Consider the following 14522-nt stretch of genomic DNA (forward strand, 5'->3'; position numbering starts at 1 on the left):
TTAATGTATCAATTTTCATGCCCTACCCTCCCGTCTTGCTTCAAGGGTTTATACAATAGCATTACTACCAAAACAACGCAAATTTTTCAGAATTCAAGGTATCTACTAGGTTGTTCATTCGTGTCTGTGTTTCTTGGCAAAGATACTGGAATGGTTTGGCATTTCCTTCTCCACTGCGTCTGCATTTTGCAGATGAGGAATTGAGGCAAACAGGGATTATGTGATGTGCCCTGCATCACACAGCTAAGTAAGGGTTGGAGGCCGGGATTTGAACTCGGATTTTCCTGAATCCTGCACCACCTAGCTTGCTCCCGCTTTAGGATTTAGAATTGAAGGTCAGCTAGTCCAATCTCGTTTTACAATTAGGGAAACTGAGCCCAGAGAGGCGCCCAAGGTCACACAAGAAGTCTAAAGTAAAAACTAGGCCTTTTTTTTTTCCAGTGTCTGGATTATTATTGAGTTTGCAAACCAGTTTGAATTCGTACGGCTAACCGGTGAGGAAGGGGGAGTGGAAAGGCAAAAACGACGGGGGAGGAAGGGGGGGAAACCAGCACCACCTAAGATCAAGTCCTCTGCAGGAGGCTGCCGAGGAAATACCGGCTGCCTATCTTGCTGCCTGCTGGGTTCTTTTTAATTTCTGTAAAAGGTACAGAATTTACCAACGGGAAGTCCCAGGCAGGTCAAGGGCACAGTAACAAAACCATAGCAAAGCTAAGGAGTCTTGGAGCATTCACACACATGCGCATCTAGCCTTCTCTGTAAACTCGGCGTCACCTCATGATCCTTGTACGCATGCAATTCTCTCTAGACTAGGTGCCCTAGCAATCAGAGCGCGTGCGTACAGCTTCAACCCAAGCCCCCCCCCCCCAAACCTTTTACGGAAGAGGGAGGGTGCCTCCTCTTGGTCCATCCACTCCGGCCTCGAGGAAGCTCGGTTGCTACGGGCGACCGTAGGCTCTAGATTCTCGGTAGTGGATTCAACTGGTCTGAGAGCAGCTTCCTCCCAGAGTGCTGCGCGGCGACGCCTGCTGGTTTGCTGTCATGGCCGGAGTGCTGAAGAAGGTGAGGGAGCCCTTTGGAGGTCAGACGGTTATAGGGCGGATGACCCCCGGGTGGCCGAGACTGCAGGGCTAGGGTGGGTCGTGGGCTGCTTCCGTGCAGCATCTGAGAGGAGACCGAGTCTCCACACTCTCAGAGCCGGGGCAGGCTTGGCCAGGGGCTCGCGGAGGTCCGGCAGCCTCCTGCAGAGGACTTGATCTTAGGTGGTGCTGGTTGCCCCCTCCCCCCAACCCCCCCCCCCGTCTCCCCTCCCGTAGTTTTTGCTTTTCCACTCCCCCTTCCTCTCTCCTACCTACTCTTCCCTACTCCCCTTTTACTCCCCATCCATTCCTCCCCCTCCCTTTCTCCCTTCCCTCTCCCTTCCTTCCTCTCTTGTCCTTCCCTTTCCTCCTCTCCCCTTCCCTTTCTCCTTCCTCCCTCCTTCTTTTCCACTCCCCCTTTCTCTCTCCTACCTGCTCTTCCTCACTCCCCTCCCTCTTTTACTCCATCCATTTCCCCTCTCCTTCCCTTCCCTTTACTCCTCTCCCCCTTCCCTTTCTCCTTCCTTCCTTCTTCCCTTCCACTCCCCGTCCTCTCCTACCTGCTCTTCCCCACTCCCCTCTTTTACTCCCCATCTATTTCCTCCCTTCCCTTTCTCCTTCCTCTTCCTTTCTCCTTCCTTTCCACTCCCCCTTCCCTTCTCTCCATCTCACTCTCCTTCTATCCTTTTCCCCCTTCCTCACCTTTCTCCTTCCTTCTCCCCTCTCCCTCCTCTTTCCCCTCTCCTTCCCCATCACCTCATAGGAGGCCAGGGCAGCCAGATTAACTCGAGAATGACCAGTGTTTTATTTTTGTAGACCACAGGTCTCGTTGGACTGGCGGTATGTGAGACCCCACGGGAGGTACGTGCCAGTTTTCTTTATGTATTTTCCCGCCTTCAAGTAGAAATAGATTTCTGTGGCATTGCATGTATGAGCAACCCTGCTGCAGTCACTGTAGGACACTAATTGTAGTTGCCCGTGCCAGCCCTTGGGCAGGGACACTCGGACACCTCCAGAGTTCAAGCGATCCTAATTCACACATACACTTGCTGCTGAAGCATTGAATGACTTTAAGCATTTAGAGTGATGGAATCATGAGACTTGGGTTCAAATTTTGGATTTGGGTCTTCCTAAATGGGTTGACTTTGGGGGAGTTGATTAACCTCTCTGATTCTTTATTTTCACATCTTCTATTACTTACCTCCCAGTATTTTTGGGGTGAAAGTACTTCTAAATTTATTAGACAGTTAGTCTGTTGAAGGAGGTTTACTATACTGGTTCCTATATTTGTTACTAAAGATAATAAAAAAATTTTTAAAACAATTTATACCATAGAAGATAAGCATTTGTTTTTTTAAAGTGGGCTTGAAGTATTTTTATTCAACTCCAACAAATTGCTTATTGTCTAATAATTCAGCAAATACTTATTAAACACTTTGTATCATATAATATTTTAAGGTTTTTCAAAGTACATTCCTCACAGTAGCCCCATTGGTAGTACAAATGTCATCCTTTTTATAGATGAAGAAACAGATTTTCAGAGATTATAACTTGCTATTGCTTAAAAGTACGTGAGAGGGTGCCCAAAGGGCGATAAAGCTGTGCATACCCTTTGACCCAGCAATCTCACTTTTAGGTCTTTTGCCCAAAGAAATCATGGAAGGGGGAAAGGGACCCACATGTACAAAAATATTTATAGCTGCTCTTTACGTGGTAGCAAGGAATTGGAAGTTGAGGGGGTGCCCATCAATTGGGGAATGGCTGGACAAGTTGTGGTATATGAATACAATGGAATACTATTGTGCTGTAAGAAATGATGAGCAGGAAGAGTTCAGAGAAACCTGGAGGGTCTTACGTGAGCTGATGATGAGTGAGATGAGCAGAACCAGAAGAACATTGTACACAGTATCATCAACATTGAGTGTTGACCTACTGTGATGGACTATATTCTTCTCACCAATGCAATGGAACAGAAGAGTTCCAGGGAACTCATGATAGAAGAGGATCTCCAAATCCAAGAAAAAAAAAGAAAGAAAGAACTGTGGAGTATAGATGCTGATTGAACCATATTATTTCTTTTGTTTTGGGTGCTGTTGTTTTTTTTTCTATTTTGAGGTTTTGCATCACTGCTCTGATTCTTTCTCTTGTAACAGGATTAATGCAGAAATAGGATTAATGTTATTATGTGTATATATATATATATATATATATGTGTGTGTGTGTGTGTATATATATATCTATATGTATATGTATAGAGATATATAGATATAACCTATATCAGATTACCTGCTGTCTAGGGGAGGGGGGAGGGAGGGGTGGGAGGGAGAAAAATCTGAAATTGTAAAGCATGTATAAACAAAAGTTGAGAACTATCTTTACATGTAATGGAAAAAATAAAATACCTCATACATTAAAAAAAAAAAGTACGTGAGAGGGGCAGCTAGGTGGTGCAGTACATAAAGCACTGGCCCTAGATTCAGGAGGACCTAAGTTCAAATCCAGCCTCAGACACTTGACACTTAGTAAGTGTCACTCAGCTGTATGACCTTGGGCAAGTCACTTAACCCCCATTGCCCCACAAAAAAAAGAAAAGAAAAAGAAAGAAAAGTATGTGAGAGACAGAATGTCAACTCAAATTCTTTTACTCCAACTCTAGAATTCTGTTTACTAGGCCATGATACTTCTGTACCCTTTGAGCACTGGAAAGAACTTTTTGTTGTTGTTTAATTATTTCAGTCATTTCTAACTCTTCGTGACCTTATTTGGGTTTTTGTTGGCAAAACTATCGGAACGGTTGCCATTTCCTTCTCTAGCTCATTTTGTAGATGAAGAAACTGAGGCAAATAGGGTTAAGCGACTTGCCCAGGGTCACACAGCTAATAAATATCTGAGGTCAGATTTGAACCAGGGAGATGTGTCTTCTTGCCTTCAGGCTAGGTACTCTATACACTGTACCACCTAGCTGCCCTGGAAAGCAGTAGGGAAAACTATGTTAATACTAAGATTTAGCTCTAGCTTAATGGAGCTCACAAGCAAGTAGTGGTATAAGACACATGCACAAACAACAGTGCTTTAAAAAATGACATAAACATTCATGAATGTTGGTACAAGCCAAGTGCTATTCAAAGTCTAAAAGAAGAAAGAATATTATTGACTAGGGAGGATGAGAGAACCCTTCCTCTGGATGAAATTTTAGTTGCACCTTAAAAAATTGGATTTCAAAAGACAGAGATTAAATGAAAAGGGATGGAGTTAGGATATTTCAGATGTTAGAAATAACATGAACAAAGTCACAAGTATGGGATTTAATGGGATGTGTTTAAGGACTGGGAAGTAGTTCAGTTTGGCTGGACGCATGGAAAGGAATTATGTGACATGAGACCAGAAAGTAGAGTGGCACCAGATAATAAAGTCCCTTAAATGACAGGCTAAGGATTTTGGATATTAATTGGTAGATAATAGATAGCATTGAGAGGTTTTAAGCAAAAAAGTGATATTATCAGGTTTATACCTAATGGAAGCTAATTTGGCAATCATTGGATTAGAATAGGGAAAATGGAGTTGGAAAGAGTAATTAGGATCCCATCTCAATCCATTCTTAACTGTTTGGATGTTGGAAAAAAGGAAGAATCAGATATCTTTAAGATTTAAAACATAAATAACTGGTGACCTCTCTAACAGAAATAGGGAGTTAGAAGGGGGAAGGGGTGGGAAAGTAACTTTAGACACGTTGAGATGCTGGTGAGACATCTGAGGGAGATGTTTTAATAGGGCTGAAGGTTCAAAAAGAGCAAAGGTAGAGATATAAATTTGGGAGTCATTTGTGATAATACCACCTGACATGCTTTAAAGCTTGCAATTCATTTTATATACCGTTCTTATTTGAGCCCCCACAATGACTCTGAAAGATGGTACTACAGATAACATTATCAGGGAGCTTAAGTGACTTGTCACACAGCTAATAAATATTAGAACCCAGCTAGTCCTGACACCAAGTTCAGCAGTCCACCATGGTTGCCATGCCACTTCTTAAGGCAGTGTAGAGATGACCATTGAAACCTAGGGAATTAATGAGCTTTCCAAGGTAGAGAATATCTTGATCCTCTGAGCTACTGGTACCTTCTTTCCCCAAATTGCCTTGTGTTCATTATATGTGTGTGTGTATATATGTATGTTTGTGTATAATGAATATATGTATATGTGAATATATATATGTATACATATATTCATTCTTCATATTCTTGTATCTGTACATGTTGTCAACTTGTTATGACGTTAGCTCTTTGAGTACAGACATTGTTTCACTTTTGTCTTTGTATCCCCTGAATTTAGTTCATCTCCTAATACTGGAATCTTGTACTTATTGTTGGTTGAAAAGAGAAAGCAGAAATGTTTTTTGAAGCAATGTTGATTGAAGCATGAAAGAAGAGAAGGCCAAGATTAGAACCTTTGGAAAACTAGTCTTAAGAGTTTAGGAAGGAGGAGCTAATAAAGACCGGGAAATGATTAGTGAAATGCAAAATCCAGTGGAGTATAGTTTTTCTGAATTCAAGAAAAAATATTTGATGGAGGGTCAAAAGCTGCAGAAGCTGAAAAGGATAAGAATTGGAGAAAGGCCTTTGATTTGGAAAAGTAGGGCATCATTGATGATCTTTTGAAAGCAGCTTCAGTACAGTAATATGGAAGCAGATTGTGTAGGTATCATAGGCAACTTTTTGGAGAAGTTTGCCTATGAATGGCAAAGAGATGGATAGAATAAAGAAAGCTTTTTTTTTTAAGATTAGGAAAATAACATGCTTGGGGTGTGGAAATTTATTTTGATTTGGGGACCCTACCTTTGGGCTGAGATTAGAAAGCCTTAGGCCCTCAGGTTTTTCTTCTCTGTGTGGGAGGGGCTGGTGTCCCTCCCCCTCTACTTCCACTGAGCCAAAAAGCCCTGTGGGCTGAGACTCCAGGTCAGCTGTGGGGAAAAACCCCAGCTCTGGGCTCGTCCAAGCCAGTCTCTGGTGTACCCCATGCAGAGGTCCCTGGGCACAAAGCAGGGGGCCCTCCAGTGTCCTCCCCAGCCGCAGCCCTAGTGAGGCTGGCGGATTAGCTTGGTGTGTGTGTGGGTGCAGGGAGCCCGAGATTTGAGGGGTGAGAAGGAACATATATAAAGGGAGAATGCTGAAGGACTAGGAGGAAGGGAGAGGCTGGAAGGTTAAGAGGTTGGAGAGGAATGGACAGAAAGGGGCTACAAGGACACTAAGGAGACTGAGGCTACATAAAGAGAGGAGGTTAGAGAAACTGGGGGGCGGCGGAGAACACAGAAGCGGTCAGCACAGGGTACAGGTTGGAGAAAGCAAAGATTAAGAGAACAGAAAGGCTGGAGCACTAAGAGATGGGGATAGGAGAAAAAGCTAAGAGCAAGAAGGGACAGAGGCTGATACGGAGCTAGGGAGCTTTTCAGTGAGGGGAATGCTAGAAGAAGGTCCCTTGGTATGCAGGAGGAGGCTAAAAAAGTTCCAGGCGCAGAAGGTGGAAAGAAGTGCTGAAATGCAGTCAGGTTGTACGCTTTATTTCCCTGTATTCTTAATTTTACATTGGATCTCATAAATAAACCCTCTGCTGTTAAAATGGAAGAGGCTTCTTAATCTTTTGCTTATCAGTTTTGGGAGTGGAGCAGTGTGGTGGATCTTTATAAACGGCCCAGATTAAGTTAATAGCAGTCAGCCAGTGAGTCAAGAGGCCACAGATTAGTCCTCCAGTCAGATTAGGCCCCCCCAAATTAGCCCTAGTTAGTTTAAAATATTCTTAGATTTGAATGGTGACCCAGATGGGACTTATGACCCAATTATAATTTTTCTAAATTTATAATTTTTCATAAGTCCAGTTATATTTTTTCAGATTACATATAGCTATTAATATTTTTTTTTACAGGAGATGTGTGAATGAAATTGAAGATTCGTAAGAAAGAGAAAAGTATTGGAGACAGGAAGGGATGGCATCAAAGGCATATGTTATTCTTGGGAAATGATAGGGATAACTCATTTTCTGAAAGCTGTTTAAAAACATAGAGATTTTAGGGTATGAGAGAATGTGTTCTCAAGCAGGTCTAGTTCAGGAAAGTTTAGTATTTCAGGCTCAGGATTGGTTTACAATAAAACATTTGTGGACCACAAAATTCAGTAAAAATAAATTTATACCCAATAAGTTTAAATTATATAATTTGCTAAAAATAGATGCCTGTTCCTCTTTCTTCCTCTTCATTCATCAGAGCTGCAATGCTAGGTTAGAAAGACAAGTTGAATGAAAATCAGAATTCTGCCAAATCTCAGGAATACCAGCTCCCCAAAGTCACTTTTTTTTGGGGGGGGGGAATGGGGGTTAAGTGACTTGCCCAGGGTCACACAGCTAGTAAGTGTCAAGTGTCTGAGGCCGGATTTGAACTCAAGTCCTCATGAATCCAGAGCCAGTGCTTTATCCACTCTGCCACCTAGCTGCCCCCCAAAGTCACTTTTAATGTTCGTATTTCTCTAGATCAACCAAGATCCCAAGAGAGGTGCCTTCTTTTTTCCTTAAAAAGAAACCACCCTACGACCAAGTGGGATTCATACCAGGAATGCAAGGATGGTTTAATATAAGGAAAATTATTAATACAACTAATTATCTCAATAACAAAACCAACAAAAATCATACATTATATCAATAGATGCAGAAAAAGCTTTTGACAAATACAACACTCATTCCTATAAAATGATAAGAAGCATCTACCTAAAACCATCAGCAAGCATTATTTGTAATTGGGAGAAGGTAGAAATGCTAGCAATAGCAATAAGAAAAGAAAAAAAAATGAAATCAGAATGGGCAATGAGGTAATAAAACTGTATCTTTTTGTAGACAATACGATGATATATTGGAAAATCCTAGAGATTAAAAAGTTAGTTGAAACAATAATTTTAGCAAAGTAGCAAGATATAAAATAAATCCATATAAATCAACAGTATTTCTGTATAGCACCAACAAAACTCTGCAAGAAGAGATAGTAAGAGATATCCCATTTAAAATAACTAAACTGTAGATAGTTAAAATACCTGGGAATATAACTGCCAGGAAAAACCCAGGAACTACATGAACATAATTATAAAACACTTTTTTTTAAACAAACAAAGTCCTATTTAAATAATTGGAGAAATATTGGGCAGAGCCAATATAATAAGAATGAAAATTCTACCTAATCTACATATCAATCTCATCCCATTTAAATTACCTAAAAATTATTTTATTGAGCTAGAAAAATAGAATTCATTTGGAAGAACAAAAAGTCAAGACTATCAAAAGAACTGATGAAAAAACATAAAGGAAAAAGGTTTAGCTATATCGGATCTTAAACTATATTATAAGGCAGTAATTATCAAACCTATCTGGTACTGGCTAAAACATAGAAAGGTAGAAAGATGGAACAATGGAACACGGTAGACATATAATACACAGTAGTAGATTATAGTAATCTTGTGTTTGACAAATGCAAAGATTTAAGCTTTTGGGATAAGAATTCACTGGTAAAAATTGTTGGAAAAACTAGAAAGTGGTCTGGCAGAAATTGAGTACAGAGCAATATCATACACCTTTTACCAATAAATGGTAAAAATGGATACATGAACTAGATATAAAGGAAGATATAAGAAAATTAGAAGAACATGGAACATATCACCTATCAGACTGATGGATAGGAGAACTTATGAATAAACAAGAGATAGCACTGAGATATAAAATGCATAATTTTGATTAGATTAAATTAAAAAGGTTTTATACAAATAAAACAATATAGCCAAGATTAAAAGGAAATCAGAAAATTGAGAGAGAAAAATTTTATATATATGAGATCTCATGTATCACATATATAAAGGACTTTGTCAAATGTAAAAGAATATGAGCCATTCCCCAATTGGTAAATGGTCAAAGGATATGAACAGACAGTTTTTGGATGAAGAAATCAAAGCTATATATAGTCATATGAAATTAAAACAACTTTGAGATATCATCTCACACCTATAAGACTGGCTAAAATGATAGAAGGGGAAAATGACAAATGTTGGAGGGGATGTGGAGAAAGTAGGATTCTTTTTTTTTTGGTGAGGCAATTGGGGTTAAGTGACTTGCCCAGGGTCACACAGCTAGTAAGTGTTAAATGTCTGAGGCCAGATTTGAACTCAGGTCCTCCTGACTCTAGGGCCAGTGCTCTATCCACTGTGCCACCTAGCTTCCCCGAAAGTAGGATTCTAATGTAATATTGGTGCAACTGTAAACTTATCTAACCATTTTGGAGAGCAATTTAGAATTATGCTCAGAGAATTATAAAAGTGTGTATACCCTTGACCCAGCAATATCACTATTAGGTCTATTTCCCAAGGTGATCAGAGAAAAAGGAAAAGAACCTCTATTTTCTAAAGTACTTACAGCAACTTTCTTTGTAGTAGCAAAGAACTAGAAATTGAGGGGATACCCATCAATTGGGGAAAAGAATTGCCCAAAGTTTTTAATAGCATTTTAAACTTACAAAATTTATGCAACTGTCTTTTCAGCGGCTAAAATTATTATATACAAAGATTCTTGATGCTCTTGAATTTATGCCCTCAACTGCGGCATATAGAAGGTACACAGAACAGATTACAAATGAAAGACTGAATATGGTGAAAGAGGTGAGTAGCCAGCATGTTTTTATTCCATCAAATAAGTGGCGCCCAATGTAGTCTGTGAGCAAAAATTATACTTATTCTCCTTCCTCATCCATTGTCACTTTTTCTCTCATTCCTATACTCATCTGTTCCTTAGGATTCTCCCTAGCACTTTGCTCATCATCTTCTGCTTCTGCATGTTATTACTTGTCCTTTCTTTGCTTTTCAAATTTTCCTTTTTCTCTATATTGTACAGTTTGTCTTCCCTCTATGTTTTTCCCTTGAACACACACCTAGAAGATATATGATGAATGTAAATAGGAAATATTTTAATAGCAAACCATGAAATACTTTTGTTGTTGATATAAAAATTTGATAAGAATTGTTATCTTTTTTTTGTCTGAGAGGTTTGACTTTAAAGCTGCCTAATGTATACCATGTATGCAAAGGTTTCCAATATTTTGATATTGAATTGGAATTTAGTTAGCTACTATTTCTTAGCTACAAAACCTTTAAGAAATGAGTCACAGAATTTCAGAGATGGAAGATGGACCTCAGTAGTCACCTATTCTAATCTATATCTTTTTTTTATTCCCTTTGCAACATCCCATGAATTCTTTATCCTGCTCCCGTTTTACATCTCCAGTTGCTTTTCAGAAATCTCGAACTGGTTGTCCAGTAGATCTTAAACTCAATATGTTCAAAACAGAACTCATTATCATTCTGCCTAAACTTTCCTCCCCATGTACCTTCCCTATTACTGTTGAGGGCAACACTATCCTCCCAGGAGTTATCCTGGATTCCTCACTACCTCTCACCCTCCATATACAAGATGTTGCCGAGGCCTGTCAATTTCACTTTTGCAACATCTCTGGCATATGCCCTGTTCTATTCTCTGACAATGGTACAGGTCCTCATCACCTCACACCTGGATATTTGCAATAGCCCAATGGTGGGTCTGTCTGCCTCAAGTCTCTGGCCACTCCAATCCATCCTCCATTTAGCCACTAAAATGATTTTCCTAAAATGCAGGTCTGATCATGTCACACACCTGGAATGCCCCAACCTAGTGCACTCTAGTGGCTCCCAGTTGCCCCCAGGTTCAAATACAAAATGCTCTTTTTTACATTCAAAGTCCTTCATAAGCTAGCCCCCTTCTCCCTTTCTAGTCTTCTTTTTTTTTTTTTTTTTGCGGGGCAATGGGGGTTAAGTGACTTGCCCAGGGTCACACAGCTAGTAAGTGTCAAGTGTCTGAGATTGGATTTGAACTCAGGTACTCCTGAATCCAGGGCCAGTGCTTTAACCACTGTGCCACCTAGCTGCCCCTCCCTTTCTAGTCTTCTTACACCTTATTTCCAGCACATACTCTTTGGTTCAGTGACACTGGCTTCCTGACTGTTCCGTGAATTATTATTATTATTATTATTATTATTATTATTATTATTATCAGCCCTGAGCTGTCCCCCATGCCTGGAACACTTTCCTTCTGACTACTGATTTCCCTGGCTCCCTTTACCTATTTGCATTTTCCTTCCTTTGTTCTTACCATCTGTTTATAAAACATAACTCATATGAGTTTATATTTCACTAAAATGTACAAATCTTTTTCAGAATTCTTATCTTTGCTAAACCTTCCCTATCTTGTATTTTTAACAGTTTTTTAAGAATCCAAAGTGTAAAAATATTTATCCCTGCTAAATCTCATTTTCCTTGATTTGGACCAAAATTCTGCCTAATGACCATTTTGGAGACCTAACTGCCATCCATGTGTTAGGTATCCTCAGCTTTGTCATCTGCACATTTCCTAAGGATGTAATCTAGGCCTTTGTTCAAATCATTACTCAAAAGGTAATTTAATAGCACAGAGCCAAGCACAGGTCTCTGGGAAATTCTACTAAAGATCTTCCAAGGATGTCACAAAATCATAAGATTTAGAGATAAAAGAAACTTTAGTTGTTATTTAGTCTAGCTCCTCCTTTAACAGTCAGAAACTGAAGCCTAGAGAAGTGGTCACTTGTTTAGGATTACACAGGTAATCCAAATTCTCTGATTTAAAATCTACTGTACTTCCTATTCTAACATTGTATTGTGCTAGAATATGTCTTGACATCTCTCTGGAAAGCTGGTTATGAACTATGCCAGTCTTTTCAACAGAAGAATGAATTTGTCTAATGATAGGCAAGTGATGTCCATAAAATCTTTATTTTAGAAATAGAAAATGGAATTTCTCAATTTTGTCATTTATGTGGGTTAGTATGTAATACTTACTCTTAAAACATCAGGTATTTTAATTATGAGAAAAATTCATTGAAAAAGTAGAGAGATTAGGGGACTCCAGTAGGTATTTGATTAGATACTTAGAAGAGCTTATTTGGTCAGACCTTGAAAGATTTAAGTAGCATAATTGTAATGAATATTGTTTAAAATGTAAATTTTTCAAATCTATGATCTGTAGATATTCACATATTGAGTCTCAACATTTAAAAACATATTTTGCCTTTTACCTGATAATATAGGAAACAGATCTTCAGAAACTAGAGGATAAGCTTCAGGCTGGCCAGCTAGAAGAGGTGATTCTTCAGGTAAAGATGAACAAAACAATTTGAATACTTAAAATATTTAGTACCAAATATTTATTTGCCTTAGTGGTTGGGAAAGGGTTTTCTGTTATTGGTGGTTTTTCTATTTCTGGGTTCAAAGGTGAGATCCGATGTTGATGTTTCAGATGAAAAAACAAAGATATTATTACAACTCAACATTTTAGCTCATCTTAACATTGAGGGGAAACTAGCATTTTTTGACCTTTATGTATGTTGCTGGAGTCTTCAAAGCTTGGCTGCATTTTTGTAGCTGTAGACATAAATGGGGCACTTTGCATTTTCTGGGTTGGCCAAGGAGATTCTGGAATTATGAATCCCAATTGATTAAGGTTTCAGTGTAGATTTTATACATTACAAATGAGTTTCTTTGTTAGAGGAAAATGATGAAAAAATAAGATATCCGAATTACTGTATACAGTAAGCTGAATAAAAAAATAGTTCTGAAACAGAAGACTTATTTGGAAAATTTTGCTTTTAACAAAATTCAGGAATGCTTTAAACATTACAGATTTTAGAAGATGCTTTCTTTTTATTTGTTGAAGTTAGCCTGAAGTGTTTTGATGTTTAGTAGTTCATTATATAATGTTAGAAAATGTTTCAGGTAAGGGGTTGGACTTATTGCAATCTGAACTGCTTCTGGGTCTTAACATTTTCTGACTAGTCTGAAAGGTGGTAATCGGAGCAATTGAAATAGAGTCTATTAATGGTAATAGGGTAAATTGCATAATATATTCAAAATATCACCTTCTTCCCTCTTATTTTATTAATTAGGCTGAAAATGAATTATCACTGGCAAGAAAAATGTTGACTTGGAAACCCTGGGAGCCTTTAGTGGAAGAACCACCAGCCAACCAGTGGAAATGGCCATTATAATCAATGTTAAATATCTATAATGTCTGATTTTTAAAAAATCATTAAACATCTGTTTAAATACTATTAAAATATTTTTTGAATTATTGAAATTTTATTAACAAGAAAACTGAAACAAGGTGTTTAGGGACATAAATTAGAGAAGAATTGATATATGATAGGGATGGACTATGATCATTTTAATCTGAAAAGCATTTATTCATAAACTAAATTATTTTGAAATTCCCTCAGAGAAAGTGATTGCACTATCATTTGAAAAATCTAATCAGAAACTTTTTTTCTTTTAACAAATCTTCAGTCCAAGAATGAAGAAAGCAACAGAGACTAATATTTAAGGCATGAAAAACAATCAAAAATTGAAGTTTAGTAATCTAGATAGGAAGACTTCCTTTAGTATTTTTTTAACATTGAGTTTTAAAGTTTGTGCTAAGTGATGTTAATTTCTGGGAAAGAACTAAATAAGGTGGCATGCTTATATTTTAAATTAAACACTTTAAAAATGCTGAACTATTGCATGGTAAGCACCTGATTAGCCAAGATTCTAACACTTATTAATTGAAATTGTTTTTATTTAATTTCATGCATTTTTCCACATTCTGAAAGTGATAGGAGAGATTTTCAAATTGAGATTGATCTGCTTGACTTTGAGTATGTGTATTTAATGAAGAAAAAAATCTAAATTTAATATATGCAATTTGGTCTTATGTATATTAAACAGAAATGTTTACTGAATTCGTTGTAGAATTTTATTTTTGGCTAAATTTTTCCATATGATTCTGCACCCCTCCCCCCAGTATACCTGTTTTCTTTTTGTCTTCACCCTATCGTCTTTTTACCTTACTTTTTTGTGTGTGTGTGTGTGTGAGGCAATTGGGGTTAAGTGACTTACCCAGGGTCACACAGCTAGTAAGTGTTAAGTATCTGAGGCCGGATTTGAACTCAGGTACTCCTGATTCCAGGGCTGGTGCTCTATCCACTGCGCCACCTAGCTGCCCCACCTTACTTTCTTTTAAAAACTTAAATTATACTCATTGTAAAAGAAGACGATTTGGTATGTGAAGAAAAGAAAAAAGAAAGGTTCCTTCCTGTGAGAGACATTTGGAGAAGCTCTTCATTTCCTGCAACTCCATTTAAGGAAAATTATATCCTGCCCGTTAACCTATAAATTACTCAACAGCTTAGTTCTCTCAGAATCAAAGGTGGAATTGCTGTAATGGAAGAAATCTTGAGAATTCATGTTGTCTTTATATTCAAATCATTCCAATTAGATATTTGGATTGGATTGACCTCACAGAAATTTTCACATAGTACCTAGC

At 38.3% G+C, this 14522-nt stretch overlaps 2 protein-coding genes across 2 annotated transcripts in view; one reads left to right on the forward strand and one right to left on the reverse strand.

Annotated features, from left to right (window-relative positions):
- The window catches only part of ASB15 (ankyrin repeat and SOCS box containing 15), a 57359-nt gene extending 56358 nt beyond the window's left edge, over nucleotides 1-1001 (reverse strand). Inside the window, exon 1 of the mRNA XM_043966054.1 lies at nucleotides 873-1001. The gene's annotated coding sequence lies outside the window, so the exon portion shown is untranslated. The remainder of the gene's footprint in view (nucleotides 1-872) is intronic.
- On the forward strand, nucleotides 905-13938 carry NDUFA5 (NADH:ubiquinone oxidoreductase subunit A5). The gene is made up of 5 exons (XM_043966076.1): nucleotides 905-1062; nucleotides 1896-1940; nucleotides 9644-9760; nucleotides 12253-12318; nucleotides 13108-13938. Exons 1-5 carry the CDS (start codon nucleotides 1042-1044, stop codon nucleotides 13207-13209), a joined length of 351 nt encoding a protein of 116 aa, XP_043822011.1. The 5' UTR covers nucleotides 905-1041; the 3' UTR covers nucleotides 13210-13938.
- The last annotated feature ends 584 nt before the right edge of the window (nucleotides 13939-14522 follow it).

This window comes from Dromiciops gliroides, chromosome 5 (assembly GCF_019393635.1).
Source record: "Dromiciops gliroides isolate mDroGli1 chromosome 5, mDroGli1.pri, whole genome shotgun sequence".
Taxonomy (NCBI): Eukaryota; Metazoa; Chordata; class Mammalia; order Microbiotheria; family Microbiotheriidae; genus Dromiciops; species Dromiciops gliroides.

What these genes read in the sequence shown, in the direction of transcription:
- NDUFA5 (XM_043966076.1), top strand. Translation starts at nt 1,042, where the DNA reads ATGGCCGGAGTGCTGAAGAAG. An exon ending in GACTGAATATGGTGAAAGAG is followed by an intron (nt 9,761 to 12,252) that starts GTGAGTAGCCAG and finishes CTGATAATATAG; the next exon opens with GAAACAGATCTTCAGAAACT. An exon ending in TAGAAGAGGTGATTCTTCAG is followed by an intron (nt 12,319 to 13,107) that starts GTAAAGATGAAC and finishes TTTATTAATTAG; the next exon opens with GCTGAAAATGAATTATCACT.